At 42.8% G+C, this 20365-nt stretch overlaps 1 protein-coding gene across 6 annotated transcripts in view; it reads left to right on the forward strand.

Moving 5' to 3' along the window:
* The first annotated feature begins 4133 nt into the window (after positions 1–4133).
* Positions 4134–20365, forward strand: part of ZNF674 (zinc finger protein 674) — a 41852-nt gene continuing 25620 nt past the window's right edge. For 2 of the 6 annotated variants that reach the window (XM_065914946.1, XM_065914947.1), the window contains exons 1-5: positions 4678–5042; positions 5545–5652; positions 7610–7653; positions 9340–9466; positions 9783–9881. In XM_065914946.1, the coding sequence (XP_065771018.1) occupies positions 4871–5042; positions 5545–5652; positions 7610–7653; positions 9340–9466; positions 9783–9881 (550 nt within the window). In that variant the 5' untranslated portion in view covers positions 4678–4870. The other 4 variants (XM_065914950.1, XM_065914948.1, XM_065914949.1 and 1 more) reach the window with 4 other exon arrangements.

The following is a 20365-nucleotide window of genomic DNA, read 5'->3' on the forward strand; positions in this document are numbered from 1 at the left end:
AGGGAGGAACATTGGCTGGGAAGTCAAGTAGATTAGGTCCTAGTCTCAGCCTATTAACAACTCTCTGAAGCTTCCTTTCCCTCCATGGGCTTCAGAGTCTTCAAACCCAGAAGGAAATTAGTGAGAAGCCTCAGTACTGAGATTCAGAGAGCACCCCAATCCTACCCCTCATCCCTGATTATTTGTGTCTCTCTGTGTTCCAAGCAGAAGTCATAGCTGCTAAACTAGAGGGTCTGAGAAACCTTATTTGGATTCATGGTGTATATTCTGAGGACCAGTACATTAGCACCACCTGGGAGCTCATTAGAAACACATACTCTCGGAACCCACCACAGAACTACTGAGTCAGAGTCTGCAATTTGATCCCAAGGGGACCCCTCTGTGCCTTCAAGTCTCAGATGTACTTCTCCAGAGGCCTGGGGGTAAAGACCAATGCCAGCTTGAAAATAAAGAATGGGATTTGCAGTCAGGAGACCTAGGCTCTACTTTGAGTTCTGCCCTTTACTTGCTCTACACAATTCACCAAAATATGTAACCACCCTCATCCTTATTCTTAAATGAGGTTGCTCTCATAACCACTGAATGGAGTAGAGGTTAATGATACATGTTCTGGAGCCAAACTGCCTAATCTTAATTCTTTATTTCATTTACTAGCTGTGAAGCTTTCAGTAAGTCACTTGACACGCACATCCTTCTGCTTCCTTATCTGGAAAGTATAGTATAATAACAAGGGATTCTAGTAATAATTTTAAGTTAGAAGTGAATATAAATAACATAGGACAGTGCCTGGCACAGCCTAAGTCCACAGCACATATTATTACACACTGGCTTTTTATAACATCTTTTAAGAACACAAAGAGACTTTATCCCCTATGGGGTTTGCATGGTGTACACCCTTCTCAACTGAAGGACACAATCACCCAAAGACTGAGGTTCTAACCTCTAGGCCATCAGACATCTGTGAGCTTGGATTCATGCTATTATTTTGGAGCCATCAACCAGTCCCCTGGGGTCAATTCCCATCTTGTCTATTCCAGCTCCACTCACTCCACACACTTTCCTGCCTGTGGGAAATCTGCGGGAGTAGCAGCTCAGAGAGCAATGCAGTCCACCCAGCAGACGAACACTTGAACTGACCTTCCCTTTTCCTACAGAAACTCATGCAGTTCAAAGAGCAGAATGTCATCAAGGCATTGCTCAACAGACCTGTCACCATAGTCATTGCAGGGAAGACTTCCAGGAAGAGGGAGGTACCAGGGAACTTCAGCAGAACCCTATAGCTCAGCAAGAAAACTGCTGAGCTGAAAACCTCAGCTGCCACTAGACAAACCTAGACAGCATATTAAAAAGCAGAGACATTACTTTGCTGACAAAGGTCTGTATAGTCAAAGCTATGATTTTTCCAGTAGTCATGTATGGATGTGAGAGTTGCACTATAAAGAAAGCTGAGCGCCCAAGAATTGATGCTTTTGAACTGTGGTGTTGGAGAAGACTCTTGAGAGTCCCTTGGACAGCAAGGAGATCCAACCAGTCCATCCTAAAGAAATCAGTCCTGAATATTCATTGGAAGGACTGATGCTGAAGCTGAAACTCCAATACTTTGGCCACCTGATGCGAAGAACTGACTAATTGGAAAAGACCCTGATGCTGGGAAAGAAAGAAGGCAGGAGGAGAAGGGGACGACAGAGGACGATATGTTTGGATGGCACCACCGACTCAAAGGACATGAGTTTTAACAAGCTCCAGTAAATGGTAAAGGACAGGGAAGCCTGGTGTGCTACAGTCCATGGGATCTCAAAGAGTCAGACACAACTGAGCGACTGAACAACAATAGCTGCTGCCCAATGCACATCCTCAGAACCTCTGCTCCTCAGAGGTGGGTCAATCCCAGCCTTGCTCTCTGAGTGCTGTTCCTTAGGTTGGCCATCTCCTTACAAACACCAAGCAGATGTACTGCTGAGGGCACAGTCAGACTGAGTTCACAAGCCCCACCCACTGGGATGGTTGTAACAACCAACCTAGGAATCTACAGCAACAATGTGTGCAGGATCCCCAAGGCTTGATGATTCCCTAGTATGACTCAGGACTTGGAAACACCATTATGACTTCTCAGAGTCTGGGAGTATTACTGAGTTGTTATATACATAGTTGATTTATGACAGTGAAAGTAAAATCAGCAAAGGGAAAGGCACAGGGGTGAAGTCCAACGAAAATCAGTTGTGAGATCCAGTTGTTCTCTCCCAAAGGAGTCCCATGGACAACACTTAATTCTCCCAGAAATGATCTGTGACAATGCATGCAGTGTCACCAGTCAGTCACCAGTCACAACTAGAGGTTCAGAGATTGTACTGGAGGTCAGGCATGCAGCTTTCATGTGACCACTTCAGCTACTCAGTCTACAGCCCCCAGATGTCAATTGAACACAGCATGGCCCAGGGCCTCAGACATACAAAACAGATGCTCACCATAAATCACACTGTTAGCAGGAGCTACCTGGTCAGATGAAACAGAGAGGGCTGGAATACAGAAATACCCTACTAGGCAGAACATGCCAGGGTCTTTGGGGTGGCTTCCCAGGAGTGGACAAGGACCAGTCTTCATCAGACAGACTTTTCTTTGAAATATTTCAGTAACTGGGACCTTCTGGAGTTATCATTTACAATGAATTCTAACTTATTAATAATTACAGACTTAATTGCCATGTAGAAATGTTTTCAGTTGGGTAAGAGTGGTGATCCTGGGCAAGGGTGGTGGGAAAGTGAAAGTCCACAGTGCAGGAAGGAGCAGTAATGGGGACTAGCATGCTCCCTAGTGCTGGGGAGAGGACAACAAATGCTGCCACCAATTGCCAGGTGCTTTCTGTGGGCAAAGTCCTGGGCTTGGAGTTCTAGAGATGTTCCTTCAATCATCAGAACTATTTGGATGGGTGGTCCTTAGCTATGATGTAAATGAGGCTCAAAGGGCCAGTAAGTGGTGGAGCCAAATCTTCTCTTCTATGGACAGAAAGATCCCAACAGCTGGGCAGAGTGTGGGCTAGAAGAACACCTTGGCATGTTTCCTGAATCCTGGATGCCCAAGTCACACTAAGAAAAGCTGGCAGTGCGTGAACAACCACCACACGTCCTTCACCAGCCCCTTCTTTCTCTGTGAGCACTCATTCCTGCCAAGTCAGGATATGGGGAGAGTCTGACTAGAACAAAAGACCAGGTCTTTCTGCAATTAGGGGTTTCTCTACTGTCCTCGGGACACTATCACACTAACTCTATTAAATTTCTCCTGCCTCTTGACAGTGTTGTCAGAAAAGGTTATCAGGTCACTTCTTCTGGAAATATGTTAGGATCCCCAAATCTGGCCATCATTTACAAATGCACAAAGAATTTACGGGGCTGGGGGTCCCCATTCACATGACTGACAGTAAACAGACTCTTCTCCTAGGACTCCTACACAAGATTGGGACAGAGTCACTTCCCAGGAGACCTCCAGGTTGTAGATTAAGGCTATGATTCATCCAACTACCCTGGGAGTATCAATTAACTCATAGGGGGAAAGGGAAAAAGAGGGAGAAAGCAATGTGTTCACATGGAAGAATAAATAAATGTATGCTGGATGCCATGGCTGCTTTCCTCACTTGTATCTCTCAACAGTTCCTGGCAGATATTGGCTGTAGCACAGGAGTGGGCGTCCTGAGCCCAGATTCTGCCCTGCCCAGACCAAGTTCTGCTTGCAACCAGGGAAGTGTCACAGGCACACAGAACACACTTAGCCTCTCTCTCCAAGACCCTGACAAGAAACAGAAAACTTTCCTGAAGAGACTACAGGCCTTTTTAGCAGACCACGTTGCCACAGGCTGGCATCATCAGAGAAACAGTTCTCCCCTACTTTACGCTGCATTTTCAAAATGGGCAAAGCCCAGGTTCTCCAAAGATCCCCAGGCTTCAAGAAACCAAAACTCCTCGATTTATTTCAGGACAATCAGGCATCATGGTTTCTTCATTCGTGCATTCTGGCGGTCCAGCAACCTGGCTCCCATCCGCTGCTCCAGGCGGCTTCCCAAACTGTGCCTGACCTCTGCTCTCTGATCTCTGACCTGACACCAGAGCCCGGCACGTACCGGACGGCCCCGCCTCCAAGATGGCCGCACCCGTGTAGGTTGTAGTTATCTCGGAGGCAGTAGCCACCACTACGGTTTTCTTATTCTGATGATCTAAAGAAAGAGGAGAGCGTGGCTTTGCGGGATGGAGGGATGGTAACTACCCAGGGAGCACAGCCACAAGGAGGCCCGGCGGCGCAAGAGGACAAGGAGAGCGGGCCTCGGAGGCAGCGGACCCGGCTCCGCTACGACAGTCTGCGCGGAGCCCGCTTGCCTCCTGCCGCCCGAGACGCCCCCCCCCCCCCCGCCCTCCCAGCCTTTCGTACGACTCGTCGCGGAAAATGGTCGCACTACCTTGTCGCTCCATCTAACCTCAGAGGGAGCCACGTCAGAACCAGCGTCCCTGAAAGGCGCCATGTTTCCCATTGGCCCCTCACCTCCCTTCTGCGCGTGCGCAGCACTTGGGCTCCCAGGGCAACGGGGAGCGGAAGTGTTCTGCTCACCCAGAGGGCGGTGCGAATTGGTGCTGGCTGTTTTACGCCCTCAGACCTCGGGTTCCTGGTAGTTTAGTAAGGGGAGACGAAGTTGGGGACGGGCTGGATGGGGAGGTCGGAGGAGCAGTGGGCCGTGGGTAATGAGCTCCCAACCCCTGGGGTGTTGAGTGACGGCCGTGGGGCGGAGAGGGGACTACGGAGTTAACGAGTGAATGGTTCATTAATTGATTGCTTTAGCAACTGTTTACTTGGTGGTGGTTTAGTCGCTAAGTCCTGTTCGACTCTTATGACCCCACGGACTGTAGCCCGTCTCTGTCTGTGGCAGTTTTCAGGCAAGAATACTGGAGTGGATTGTCATTTCCTTATCCGGGGGAATCTTCCTGGCCCAACTGTTTACTTAGTGCATAGTGAATACCAGACACCCTTGTTTCACGTTAGTCATCACAATAGCCCCATGGGTAGGTACTACGATTCTCTTCATTTTACAGAGAGAAAGCAAGAACAGAAAGTCTCGGACACTTGACCAAAGTCACACAGTAAACTAGGGGGATCCTTTTTCTTTTTTTCAGCATACTATCTATGCATTTCTAACTAATATACCCTGAATTTATCAACTTTATTGCTTACTGTCTCTCCCCTGCTAAGAATATGGCTCCTCAAGATGGGGGAACTCTGTTCACGTAGAATGGGCAAAGTAGGCACTCACCTCTGTTATTAACTGAAGAAAAGCAGTAGAGCAGGTGGTCAGTTTCGTTCCAGAATCCAGACTCTTAGGAAGTAAGGCAGTGCTTAGCTCTTTATCTAATGGTGGTGGTAACTGAGCTTACTAAATGTCAATTCTTAAAACTAGAGGGAGGCACTGTGCCTTCTAGTGTCAAGGGAAACATTTGGATTTTCCTCAACTTCACTCCATCATAGACGTTGCTAACTGCATCTCCTATGTGGTCATTCCCTTTCCAGGGTCAGGGTTCATAACGGCCAACAGCTCACAGCTTCAGACGCCGGCTGATCTACCATGGGCTTCCTTAGTTAGTCTACAGAAGACCCAGTCTGAGACCTTAGAAGGAGGTGAGTTTTCCTTGTCAGAGGTAGAGACATGGTCCTGAAGGGAAGGTCCTAGCAAAGGTATCTTTCTTTGTCTTTGAATCCTTGGGTCCTGCCTCCTTAGTAATAAGACAGCTCATTTGGAAAATTCCCTGATGGTCCAGTGGTTAAGACTCCATGCTTTCACTGCTGAGGGTCCAGGGTTCAATCCTTAGTAAGGGAACTAAGATCCCACAAGCTGAGCAGCCAGACCCAAAAAAAAAAAAAAAAAAAAACCCTAAAACCCAAAAAGACAGCTTCTCCGTGGGAAGTTGGAAGAAAAGCACCAGCCCAGACCTCAGGGAAGAGTGGGGAGACCCACAGAACAGACTCAGATGCTGTGGTTAGAGGGAAGTGGCTCACAGGACAGCAGGTTCTAAGTGAACTGAACCTGCAGTGCCCTCTGTCCCTTCCTTCAGCTGAGAGAGAGCAAGACTTCTAGCCACCATCAAGAGCTGTGTCATGGTGGTCAGTTGAACCCCTATTGCAGGAGAGAGATGAAAGTTATGGATGGATGGAGGGATGCTGTGCTGTGGTAGTGCTAGCAAGGACATGATCAGGCTGGAAAGATTGATTCCCTACCTCCCAGGACTTTCTCCACTCTTAACACATTTGTGCACACACATTTGTGCTCTCCTCTTGTGCTGTCGGCTATTTCAGTCAGTCCCATAGTATGAACAACCCACTTGCCTGTAGCAGAAATGCTGAATCTCCTCTACCCTGACTAAATGACCAGAGAGATGTTTTTGGTTTCTGCATGTCTGTGAAATCTCAGAGTAGTCTCTAGGTAGCCATCACCTAGCTATGCTACCCCATTTTCATGCTAGTAACTGGGTCTGGAAGCATGACTCACTAAGCTCCATCTTGCTGAACCCTATTGCCCTGATACTAAGGCAGGGATTGCTAGAGTGGCAGTGGTTAACAAAAGCTCATTGCTGAAAATTTGTTTTGAGAACTGCCAAATAAGGAAGAGCTTGGCAATCAAATGGCTATGATGGGAAATAAGGAAGAATTAGGGAGGGAACAGGGAGGTGGTGGGCCGGAAGGACCAGGGTCGGGGGGAGCAAAGTCAATGGTTTCCAGTTCTATGTGGACCTGACCAATGCCAGGCCCTTAACCTCCCTCAATCCCCCTACCTTCCGCCCTGCACCCCTTTCCCTTCCGCCCTGCACTCAGCCCTGGTTAGTCTCCTTCCTCCAAACCGCAGCAGGTTGTCCCTGTCTCCAGACTTTGCTCAGGGTTTGTCACCTCAAGGGCTCATTGTGATAATTAGGTGGTTTGTAATAATTTCTCCTTTATATTTTACTAGTAATTAATATTGTCAAAAGTGATAAAATGTGAGTAAACAAAAAAGGAAAGGTGAAATCAACCCTCAAAGGTAAGCAGGGTCAACGTTTTAATAGATGTTCTTCTTCAGTACATGCATATAGCTTAACAAAGGAGACCCCACCCACCTGCTTTCTGGTAACCTGCTTTTAAATATGTTAAGACATGAGAATAGGATTCCATTGCATTTTTAAAGCCCATATGGTATTTCCCATTTTGTGCATCTTATTTTTTTCAAACTTGAGCCACCTTTACTGGAGGTTTAGTTGCTTCCAGATTGTTGAATGGTGGAAACACCTACAGTTAACATCTTTGCAAATAAATTATGATAAATTCCCAGGCATAGAATTTTTGAGAGAAAGGAAATATCAGGTTGTTAATGGCTTCTGAGTAGAAGTTTTTAAACACAGTCATATATCTGTCCAGGAAGAGAAAATCAATTTCCATGGGATTGTGCAAAACCCACGAGATCTTAGCCAAAGGAACAGCCTGGAGCTACCAGGCCTTGTGTCCTGATCATCCTCACTGTGGTGCAGGGGTGATTGTTATTAGGCTGGTGATGGTGGTCTCAGGGCTGTGTGCACTGACCTCAACCCTCCTGATTCTGCCTTCCTAGATCTCCATCCTTGGTCTGGGCAGAGCCAGATGGCCATGTCCCAGGTGAGTTCCTAATTTACCCCTACTTTGTTTCCAGTTAATTTAAGGTAGCAATTAGGAAATTATATTGCAACCTTGAAAAAATATATGTTAGTTCCCTCAGCTTTGGCTGTTTTCTGCTCAACCTGTCATCCACCTCAGGTTTCTCCAGTCCTTCCTCTTTTCACCAAAAAGGCAACAACAACAACAAAAAAAGAACGATATAGAAAGGAAAAGACATTTTTGTCTACTTCTTACTCTTGGAACTGCGCTTCATATTTTTGCCTTCTCAAAGAAAATTGTTTAAATGCATAAACTTATCTTGCTTTTTCTATTCACTTTCACTTTCAGTGCACTTTTTGCCTTTTCATTATGTTTAAAATTGTGAAAGTAAATCCACGTCTCATGTTCTAATATGCATAAAATAAACAGTATCCAAAAGATCCCTATTTCTTCTTCTCCCAGTACCACATTCTTCCTCAGAGATGCCCACTGTTAGTAGTTTGGTGATAAAGTGCTGTAAATGCATTTACTTCAGTTTAATTAACTAAAAATAGAGGTACATGTTGGAGAAGAAAATGGCAACCCACTCCAGTGTTCTTGCCTAGAGAATCCCAGGGACGGGGGAGCCTGGTGGACTACTGTCTATGGGGTCGCACAGAGTCGGACACAACTGAAGTGACTTAGCAGCAGCAGCAGAGGTACATGTAATGTGTGTTTTTTCTCAAATGCCATCACACCCCCATACCCATCTTGCTTTTCCCACTTGATTATATTATGAGTGGTGTTCCCCATCAGTACATAGAAACTGTTTCAGTTCCTCTTTCGTGGCATGGATGTCTCATTTAACTATTTCTCTTTTCATGAATATTTGGGTTTTTTGTTTTATTTTTCTATTGTAAACAGTGCCTCATGAACTGCTTTCTATGTATCTGTTGGCCCATTAGTACAGGTATTTACGGAGAGTACACCTGGAAGAATTTTTGAACCAAAGGTATTCACACTTTAAATTTGCTTTCCCAAATCCTGGACTGATTGGTACTTTCACAAAATTTTAAATACCAGATAATTTCTGTGTTCAACTCTTCCAGGCTGTTGTTGAAAGATTAGAAGGAATCCAGTTCATGCTATGATGCCACCTAAATTCGAGGAAGATACTACAGAAAAGTAAAAAGCGAAAGAGCACTTTTATTTAAGCATATGGATGCGGAAATTCTAAAAATTTGTTCTGAATAGAGCATTAATAAATTGAATTGAGCATTTTTTAAAAAGTACTCTGTACCTATGATAAAACATTCAAACAAACACTTTGTTCAACAAAAGGTGAAAAATAATTTTCTTTCTCACCCTGTTTCCATATCTCCTTCATATTTCATGCATGCTGCCAGAAATCATGTGTGCATATTTATTTGTCTCGATGGAAGAATCCCCCTTTCTTTTATTTTCTTCCTTTTCACGTATTACAGCACATTCTAGTCCTTTCTGTGTCTGTTCCATTTCACTGTGTGTTTGATCAACCTTAACTTTTCTCACCTCAGCACTTTTGACCTTTGGGTCAGATAATGCTATGTTGTGGAGGGGTGCCATGTGCATTGGAGGATATTTAGCAACATCTCTGGCCTCTACCCTCTGGGTAGAGGGATGCCAGCGCCCTGACCCCCAACCCCCCATAGTTGTGACAGTGGGCTAAGGAAAAGTGTATTGTTGCAGGAAACATTGACCTTCAGGGATGTATTTGTGGACTTCACCCAGGAGGAGTGGCAGCAGCTGGACGCTGCTCAGAAGAACCTCCACAGGGACGTCATGCTGGAGAACTACAGCCACCTGGTCTCCGTTGGTGAGGGAACCTCCACAGGGTGACTGGAACACACCCCCTCGTGTTTCCCTCTCTGGGCTGCTGCAGCTCAAGGGTATCTGGGCCCTGAATGAGTCAGGCCTCAGGTTCCCGGTCAGGAATTCCTAATGGCGCTTGCCCCCTGCCCAGGATGGTCATTATCTCGCCTTCTCTGTGGATGGTCTGCACTGAGGGCCCACTGGCTAGGCTCACAGGGCAGTCACCAAAGCCAGACCATCCTAGCCCTGCAAGGATGGGCCTTGGTTCTGGGATGCTGCAGATGTTCATAACCAAGTCCTCTGTCATTTCCTTTCAACAGGATACCTTGTGGCCCAGCCACATGGGATCTTCAGGTTGGGACAAGAAGAAGAGGAGGCAGGGATGGCAGCTGGAGAAAGCCCACTGTGGAGCTGTCCAGGTGAGCCCATGCCAGGCCAGCTGGGCTGGGCAAGGGGACCTTCATGGGTCAGGGAGATCTTGGCCTCAGCAGCACGCCCAGGAACTTATCTCAGAAACCCCAGGCTTGGGGACACAACTCAGGGCTGATGGAACGAGCTGCTGTGATAGCTACATGATGCCCCACCTGCCATCCTCCACAGCCCCTTATTCTTGGGGTTCAGACAGAGGTGGCTGCTATTGTTCTCTAGATCCTGTCCCCACCTTCTAGCATCTCCAGTATATGGAGATGTGCCCAGGTTTGTCTCTTTCCTCTTCTCCTCCTTTCTGAAAGCTGTTAAGCCTTCTCTCTTGGGTATTCACATGTTCATCAGAAGCCAAGCCGATGGAAGGATGAAGTTTCCTCTTTATTTGGCATACTGTGGGCCCTCAAAATCTGAAATGCAGTGTCTTTAACCTCAGGGAAATTATCCTCAGGAAATTATTGATTTATTGGAGTTGGGATGGACATGAGAGCTTTGCTTAGTAACCTTCAGCTCTACCAGGCCAGGTACCACTGTGTCCTTGTCTGCTCTCACTTTGAGGCTAAACAGTGTCAACTTCACACAGGTTTCTGTTTGCTCGTTTCTCTCAGACCATTCCAAATCTGACTTGATTCCACCTGTTGTCAGATTCCTCCTCTTATCAATACTTCCCTCCCACTCAACTCTTTTGTCTTTTGTATTACCTCTATATATTAAAATAAATAAACCCGAGAGCATATTACTTCCACAGCAGCATGCTTCAGTGAACACTGTCTGCTTTCCTGTTTGTTTGTTTGTTTTTGCTCAGGGTCTCTTATGGTGACCGAGGAAGTTTCGAGACATTAGTCTTTGTCTTTTTCTTTCCCTCTCTTAGTGGCCACTCAGTGGCCCCTCCCAAAGAAGTCTGTCTAGATCACTGTTACCCTTCACTGCGCTCCATGGACCAGCAGCCTGGGCATGGCCTGGGCTCAGAGTAGAAGTGCAGATTTGGGATCCACTTCAGCTTTACTGAATCTGCATCTGCTTTTCAGCAGCTGTTCAGAGATTAGTTTCATGACTGCAGCTGTAGTCAGATGGGCAGCTGATTCCAGGTGACTCTCTAGATGGCTTCCCCAGAGCCCACTCCTGCCTGGCAGGTGCACCCTCTCACTCAGAGCCTTCCTGAACCTTCTCCCAGGGACATTTTGGCCTACAATTTACTCTTTATCAATCAATTCCATACCTGCTGCTCCATAGAGATTCATCAGAGTTTCTGGTCTGCTGATGGCCTGCTTTTTACTGCTTCCAGTGTTTCCAGGAATTGAGTCTCATTCTTATTTCAATATTAATTGTGGAAGGAGGAAGTACAGACTCAAAGGCAGCTTCCACCCTTTGAAGTCACGTTTCCCATGTTGAGTCTGAGTGTGCAGAACAGTCTGGGATATGAAGTAATCTCAGTGCATTCCCAGTCACACCTCCAAGGGCAGCTTCTTTTCAAGGTTTCTAATTCCTCTGATGAGCATCTCCAAAGGTCCAGGGAATACCTTCACATCTGCATTTCTCAGTTTTCTTTCCCTCCTATGAAAAGTAAGGATTTAGTTCAATTAACCTTGATCTTCTGCTCTGTAGCGCTTCACAATGTTCGTTAAGTTTTTATTTTTCCTTTCTTTGTTGGCTATCCTTGTAACTTTCAACAACATAGCTAAGCTTCTGTTTTTGCATTCCAGTTGGTAACTTTCTTTAAATCATAGCCAAATGCCTGTGGCTTAATTTTCTACCTGGAACACAAACCCCTAGAGGCAAGAGTCCACATCTTGTTTTCATTCATCCAGGTGTCGGGCTGTAGAGGCACTAAGTAAGTATTGCTTTGATAGTTTTGGACTGGGGCAGAGGAAGGAAGTTTGTTATTCCTCCATAGCCCAGTGGTGAAGAGCTGGGACTTCGGACCTCACAGCCTAGATTCAGATTTTAGCTTTTTCACTCACAAGCTGTCACTTTGTACACGTGGCTTAGCCATTCTTTGCCTGTTTGTAGAATGGGGCTAAATGCTAGAATTTAAAGGACTGAGAGAATTTAATGAGTTGATAAACGTCAAGCACCAAAAAAAAGTGCCTTGGAATAAAGGAAGTTCTCAATATATGTTATCACTCTTTGTATTGTTGTTATTAGCCATTTAGAATATTTGTTTAATGTAATGGTTGTCAACCAGAGGTGTATCACCTATGGAGGCCTAGTTATGTGCATTGTAACATTCCAGATAGTTCTGATATCCATGTCTAGTTCAGATTCATTGCTTCAAATGTCTGCTGACAGGAGGTTCAAAGGACTGTGAGACTTACCAAGGCCGTCACCCAGGAGCATGGGTCAGTCAGATGGGATAGTAAATAAGAGCACACAGCCTCACTACTGGTTAGCTTGGTTCTCTTCCCCCATTCCTCCATTCTTCAAACTACTTCAGGGCTTATATTCTCCTCTGGGCCCTGGATGAAATCTCTCACAAATCTCATAAATTCTCAGATTGTTCTGAGATAATAAACATCTTCTGTCAAGATCCACATATCAAGAGTAGCCTTGCTGTCATATTTATTATTTTCAATTTGTTGAGCTTTTTACAAAAGAACTTTTACCTTTGTTAATTTTCTTTATTGTGTTTTCCATTTTGTTGATTTCTCCTTTTACATTTATTTCCATTTCTAATTCTTTGGGTTTACTTTGTTGTTCTGTATCAGCGTCTTTTTCCCTTCAACATTTTATTATAAAAATTTTCAGACAAAACAAGCAAAATAATTATAGTTTGAACATCCATGTAATATCATTTAGATTCTACAATGAATGTTTTGCTGTATTTGCTTTATTGCCTATCTGTGTGCTAATTCCTCTCTTCTTCCATCAGTCTCCCTTTTTTGTGTGTGTGGAATGCATTTCAAAGTAAGTTGTGGATATCAGTACACTTCACACCTAAATACTCCCACAGGCATATCATTAACTAGAATTAAATATTTCTTAGTATTTTTTCTATCCTTAATGCTTAACAGGTGTTTTCATAAAAGGAAATGCAAAACTAGCACAATATGATAGTGGGTTGTATGTGGTAATGGTTTAATGTAATTTCCAGATGCATTTTCCATGTATTGTCATGATATATGTAACTGCAGTCTCTTCTTGAAAATGAAGTTTGGGTTATTGAGGTATAATTTATATACCATGAAGTTCACCTCTCTTAAGTATACAGTTCTATATATATTGACAAATATATAGTCATTTAAATACCATCACAGTCAAGCTATTGGACATTTTCATTCCCCTAAAACATTCCCTTGTTCCTCTTTACAATTAAACTTCTCCCCTACTCTCACATCCAATCTTGTTTCTTCTTCTAGTTTTGTTTTTTTCTAGAATGTTATATAAATGAATCTCATAGTATATAGCCTTACGCATCTTGCTTCTTTCATTTACCTTAATGCTTTTTAGGTTCATCCGTGTTGTGACATGTTTCAACAGTCTGTTCCTTTCTGTAGTCAAATGATACTCCATTTGCTTACCATAGACCAAGGTATGCACTTTTGAATTTTTTCTTTTTTTTTGGTTATTATGAAAGAAGCTGATATGAACACACTCATGTTTAGGCATTTGTGTGGGCATATGTTTTCATATTTCTGGGGTAAATATCTAGAGTGGGATTGCTTGGTCATCTGGTAAGTGTATGTTTAACTTCACAAGACACTACCAAACTGTTTTACAGTGTAACTGTACCATTTTGGATGCCTACCAGCAACATATAAGAGTTCTAGTGTTTTGCTTTCTTGCCAGCATTTGGTATTATTAGTATTGTTAGTCTTTCTAGACACTGTATAAGAGTAACTCATTGTGCTATTAATTTGCATTTCTCCAATAACTGATATTCAGCATCTTTTCATGTTCTTTTGTTTGCCATCTATATATCTTTGGTGAACTATTTCTTGTAATCTTTTGCCATTTTTGTTATTATTAAATTGTGAGAGTTCTTTATATATTCTGGATGCAAGCCCTCTATCACTGTGTGTTTTCCAAGTCTTTACTCCCATGCTGTGGCTTGTTTTTATCTTAACAGTGTCTTTCCTAAAAAAGACATTTTTAATTTTGATAAAGTCCAATTTATCAAATTGTTCTTCTACAGTTCATGCTATTATACCCTGTATAACAATTTTCTAACACAAGGTAACAGAGATTTTCTCATATTTTTATTTCAGAGGATTTATAATGTTAGCTCTTATATTTATCAGGCTTCCCTGATAGCTCAGTTGGTAAAGAATCCACCTGCGATGCAGGAGACCCCAGTTTGATTCCTGGGTCAGGAAGATCTGCTGAAAAAGAGATAGGCTACCCACTCCAGTATTCTTGGGCTTCCCTTGTCGCTCGGTTGGTAAAGAATCCGCCTGCAATGCAGGAGACCTGGGTTCGATCCCTGGGTTGGGAAGATCCCCTGGAGAAGGGAAAGGCTACCCACTCCGGTATTCTGGGCTAGAGAATTCCATGGACTGTATAGTCCATGGGGTCGCAAAGAGTCAGACATGACTGAGTGACTTTCACTTTCACTTATATTTATTTTAGGCCCATGGCCAATAATGAGATGAATATTTTTACCTGGTATGAGTTAAGGGTCATTGTTTTCCTTTTTCTTGCATATGCAAGCAGCATTTTTTAGAAGACTCTCTCTTCTCCATTGACTTACCTTGGTACCCTTATCAAAAACAGTTGAGCACATATGCATTGATCTGTCTGCCAGTACGGCACTGTCTTAATTACTGTAGCCTACATGTTCACATCAGGTACAGTGAATCTTCCAACTTTGTTCTTTTCATAATGTTTTGGTCCTTGATATTTTCGTATAAGTTTTAAAATCAGCTTGCCAATTTCTGCATGAAAGCCTACAGGGATTTTGTTTGGAATTACATTGAGTCTGTGGATCATTGAAATACTAAGAATATTGAGTCTTCCAATTCACAAACATAGTGTATCTCTCAATTTATTTAGGTCTATAAAAATTTATCTCAGTATCTAAGTAATATTTGGTAGTTTTGAGTGCATAAGTCTTGCATAGAGAATGCAACTGCAATTTAAATATTTCATTTTAAACACACTTATTTGCTTTTTGTCAGTGTCTCCTTTGTTTTTTTTTTAATTTAGTGGTTGCTCTAGCAATTAAGAGATACATGCTTTATTAACCCTTTCACCATATATATTTATATTTTAAGACTTTAAGTCATATGTAGAAAGTTTATAGCAATATAGGTCACTTCCCTTCCCTCCTTTATGTTATGCTCTAGGTTTCAAATGTATTGTATTCCCAACTGTCATACGTATCTTAAAGAATTCAAAAGGAGAAAAATAGCCTGTAGTTTTTTTTTTTTTTTTTGCAACCCCCATGGACTGTAGCCCGCCAGTCTCCTCTGTCCGTGAGATTTCCCAGGCAAGAATATTGGAGTGGGTTGCAATTTCCTTCTCCAGGGGATCTTCCCAGCCTAGAGATTGAACCTGTGTCTTCTGCAAGTCTCCTGTATTGCAGGTGGATTCTTTACTGCTGAGCTACCAGAGAAGCCCATTCTGTATATTTACCCAGATGTTTTTTTTTTTGTTATTGTTAATTAACTTAAATTGGAGGTTAATTACAATATTGTAGTGGTTTTTTCCATACATTCATATGAATCAGCCATGGATGTACAGGTGTCCCCCATCCTAAACCCTCCTCCCACCTCCCTCCCCATCCTATCCCTCAGGGTCGTCCCAGTGCACCAGCCCTGAGTACCCTGTCTCATGCATCGAACCTGGACTGGCGATATTTTTCACATATGGTAATATACATGTTTCAATGCTGTCTCTCAAATCATCCCACCCTCGCCTTCTCCCACAGAGTCCAACAGTCTGTTCTTTACATTTGTGTCTCTTTTGCTGTCTCGCATGTAGCATCATCGTTACTATCTTTCTAAATTCTATATATATGCGTTAATATACTGTATTGGTGTTTTTCTTTCTGACTTACTTCACTCTGTATAATAGGTTCCAGTTTCATCCACCTCATTAGAACTGATTCAAATACATTCTTTTTAATAGCTGAGTAATATTCCATTGTGTATATGTACCATAGCTTTCTTATCCATTCAGCTGCTGATGGACATCTAGGTTGCTTCCATGTCCTAGCTATTGTAAACAGTGCTGCGATGAACATTGGGGAACATGTATCTCTTTCAATTCTGGTTTCCTCGGTGTGTATGCCCATCAGTGGGGTTGCTGGGTCGTATGGCCGTTCTATTTCCAGTTTTTTAAGGAATCTCCACACTGTTCTCCATAGTGGTTGTACTAGTTTGCATTCCCACCAACAATGTAAGAGGGTTCCCTTTTCTCTGCACCCTCTCCAGCATTTATTATTTGTAGACTTTCTGATAGCAGCCATTCTGACCAGAGAGAGATGGTACCTCATTGTGGTTTTGATTTGCATTTCTCTGATACTGTGTGATGTTGAGCATCTTTTCATGTGTTTATTAGCCATATGTATGTCTTCTTTGGAGAAATGTCTGTTTGGTTCTTTGGCCCATTTTTTTTATTGTTACCCAGATATTTTATCATTTTTGTTGGTCTTCCCGTTCACCCTGCAGAAAATCCTGTTTCATTTCTCTTAGAAGAAATCTGATGACAAAATCTCTTTGCTTCAGTGTAGAATTCTGGGTTGACAATTTTTTGCCTTTAGTAATTTTAAGAAGTTCCAGCATCATCTGACCTTCATTGTTTCTGATGAGAACCTCACAGTCATTTGAATAATTGATTCATATGCAATGTGCTTTTTTTTTTACTAACTACATTCAAGATATTTTCTTTAACTTTGCTTTCCAGATATTTGACTGTAATATTCCTGGGTGTTTCTGTGAATTTATGTTGTTTCTACTATGCTGAGCATCTCAAATCTGTCATTTTATGTCTTTTTCCAAATTTGGGATTTTTTGGCCATTATTTCTTCAGACCTTTTCTTCTGCACTAGTCTTATTTCCTTGGAGGACTCCAGTAATGTGAATGTTGGACCTTCTGATACTGTCCCATGGATACCTGATGCTGTATTTCTTTCTTTTATTTTTCTCAGTCTTTTTGTCTCTATTCCTCATATTGGCAGGTTGGATCATTTCTGTCAGTTTAACTCCAAGTTCATTGACTCTTGCCTCTCTTGTCTCCATTCTGCTGCTCAGTTCACCCCAGGTGTTGGTTTGTTTGTCTTTCTGATTTCAGATAGTATCTTTTTTAGTTCTAAAATTTCAATTTTTAATAGTTTCTGTATCTCAGTTGAGAACTTCTTTTTATCCATTCACTTCAAGTGTGTCTGCCTCATAGAACTGTTTCCATAGCTGCTTAAAATGTCTTTGGTATTTCCAGCATCTGGTATCTGTTGATTATCTTTTCTCTTGAGAATTGGTCACATTTTGCTAGTTGTTTGTTACGTTGAATGGTTTTGGATTCTATCCTAGATAGTGGTGATTGTTTTGTTGCTTTTAATCTTTAGTTATCACTTAATAAACCTAGTTAGATTCATATCATTGGTTTTGTGTTGCCCTCTGTGGGTACTGATTCTAATCGATGTGGTGTTCAAAGCCTTTGCTTTGTGTATGCACCATTCAGGGGTTAATTTGAGACTTGAGTGATGGTTTAAGTCTTTGTGCAGTTTTCAGAACCTTTGCTGGCCTGCTTCATGGTTGTCTGAATGCATTTGTCACTCAGGTGTTAGTCTCAGACTGAGCTGTGGTTGAAATATTACTTTAGTTCAGTTCTTGAAGCTTTGGTGTGAGGCTTTTGCTTGGATGAGCTCAGGACTCAGGAGGTTTATATACCATTGGGACAGAGTCTTGTGAAAAAATAATGGGGATTAAAAAGAAATGCCCTGGTATATGGGCTGCTTCTTCACTTTTTGACTCAACCTTCAGAGTCTGCCTGCTTTTTTTTGCTTTTAACTTGTCAGAATCCTGCATAGCTGCTTTACATGTTTTGTCCCGAGTTCTTAGTTGCAATAATCAGTAGGAGAGGGGCTATAGTAGACATACTGCATTGTGCCTAGAAATGGAAACCTTAATTTAATCCATTCTTGCTTTTATCTTTATTATTTCTATTCTCCTGCTAGTTTGAATTTAATTTTCTCTTTTCCTAGTTTCATAAGGTAGAAGCTTAGATAATTCATTTGATAGCTTCCCTGTCTAATATAAGTATTGTGAATGCTATGACTGCCTCTAAGAACTGATTTAGCTGTTTCAGCCTCTCTGTATTATACCACAATATACAAGAAACATACAAGAAACTGCATGTATTTAAAGTGTATAATTTGATAAGTTTTGACATGTAAACACCCAAGAATCCATCACCTCAATCAAGATAGTGAAGTCATAGAATGGGAGAATTTGTATGAAATTGGTGTTATTTCTTCCTTGAATGTTTGATAGAATTCCCCAGTGAAGTCATCTGTGCCTGGAGTTTTCTTTATAGGAAGGCATTAAACTACAGTGTCAATTTCTTTAATAGATACTGGATTATTCAGATTATTTCTTTATGAACAAACTTTGGTAACTTGTATCTTTCAAGGAGTTTGTCCATTTCACCTAAGTTGGCAAATTTATTGGCATAAAGTTGTTCATAGTATTTCCTTATTATGCTTTTAATTTCTGAGGGTCTGTGGTAGTCTCATTTTAGTTTTAAAAAAGTAATCACGTGTAGAAGTGAAAACTATGAACTTCATTTAAAAGGAAATCTCTCCCCCCAGCTAATGCCTCTTTCAGTGCTTCAGGATGGAAGCTCTACCCCCTACTCCCCCTGCCACTCGCCGAATCACCAACTAGGCCATCTCTGGCTCCTTGGGTGAAGCAAGTGAATAAGGAGGGAGTTAGGGCAAAAATAGTTTGCCCTAACTGGTAAAGATATAATCTGATATTGACACCCTCTGCATGTGGCAGATTCTGGAGAGTGATTTCTTTCTGTCCCTGGTATGTTTGGGGCTTCCCAAGTGGCACTAGTGGTAAAGAACCTACCTGCCAATGCAGGAGACATAAGAGACACAGGTTCAATCCCTGGGCTGGGAAGATCCCCTGGAGGAGGAAATGGCACCCCCATGGCAGCCCACTCCAGTATTCTTGCCTGGAGAATCCCCATGGGCAGAGGATATTGGTGGGCTTCAGTCCATAGGGTCACAAAGAGTTGGACATGACTGAGCACACACAAACTGGTATGTTTATGGTTTCCTTGGAGATGCCCCAGCTAGGGCCCTTGATTGCAGTTCCCTCAATATAGGCTGTGCCTCTTTTCCAGCAAGTTATTTAATATATCTCCTTCTTGCCCTCACCAAACAGCACTGTCGTAGACATCCAGTCTCTTTTTGCTGAGGTCACCTTGATGCTAGAAGAAAGTCCCCTCTCCAAAGTAACCCAACCCTGTTTCTATCCAGAAGGTCCACATCTGGCTTGTGGAATGCATGTCTGTGTGATGGGGCCTTGATCTCTTCATCACCTTCCCCTGCCACCCAATGCAACCTCTTTTCTTTGGCCACAGACTGCCACAACCTGCCTGTCACCTGTAGAGTTTTCTAGTCACAAACCAGGTGCCAAGTCTCATGTGTCCCCCAGACTCTAGTGGACATATATAAAGCAGGTTGTCTCCTTGAAGTTTTCCTTACTAGATTAGGGCTGGGGCAAAAGTACTCCTCCTGCCCCTATTGTGTGAGAGAGAAAATGCCACCACTTTCCAGCAGCTCTGTCTGAAGAAGGTTTCTTCCTCAGCTTCTTAAACCTTAATACTCCTACTTTTTTTTTTACTCCTACTTGTAAGGTGTCTTACTGCAGAGGGACTCCAAGTGGCTTTGACCTACTGCTTTAAGTCCTGCAAAGGTCTCTGGACTGCGAAATCACTTGGTAGTATTTTATTACCAGCCTTTGAAATGACTAGGGTTTTTTTTTAATGTTTTTTTTTCTTGTAGTGAGAACTTTTAAGATTCACTCTCTTAACAACTTTCAAATACACAATACAGTATTATTAGCTATAGTTGGGCTTCCCAGGTGGCTCAGTGGTAAAGAATCTGCCTGCCAGTGCACGAGATGCAAGAGACGTTTGATCTCTGGGTTGGGAAGATCCCCAGAGGAGGAAATTACAACTTGCTCCAGTTTTCTTGCCTGGAAAATTCCATAAACAGGAGGAGCCTGGCAGCTAGAGTCCATGGGATCACAAAGAGTTGGACATGACTTGGTCAAGCATACACACAAAGTTATAGTCACCATGCTGTTACTGCTTCTGCAGTATTTGTTTAGAAAGCCCCAGGCTGGAATCAAACTAAGAAAAAAGTCACTGCTGTTTCCCAGTTTACAGTGGAGCTGCCTCCTCACCCCTCTCCCCAAGTTAGTATCACCTTGATCCATGTGTACAGATCATTGAATCTTGAGATGTGGGCAAGAGAAGTGGAGATTGTTGGTAAAAATAAAGGGCTCTACCAACAGTTTTTTCAAAGCAG

Source organism: Muntiacus reevesi, chromosome X, assembly GCF_963930625.1.
Source record: "Muntiacus reevesi chromosome X, mMunRee1.1, whole genome shotgun sequence".
NCBI lineage: Eukaryota > Metazoa > Chordata > Mammalia > Artiodactyla > Cervidae > Muntiacus > Muntiacus reevesi.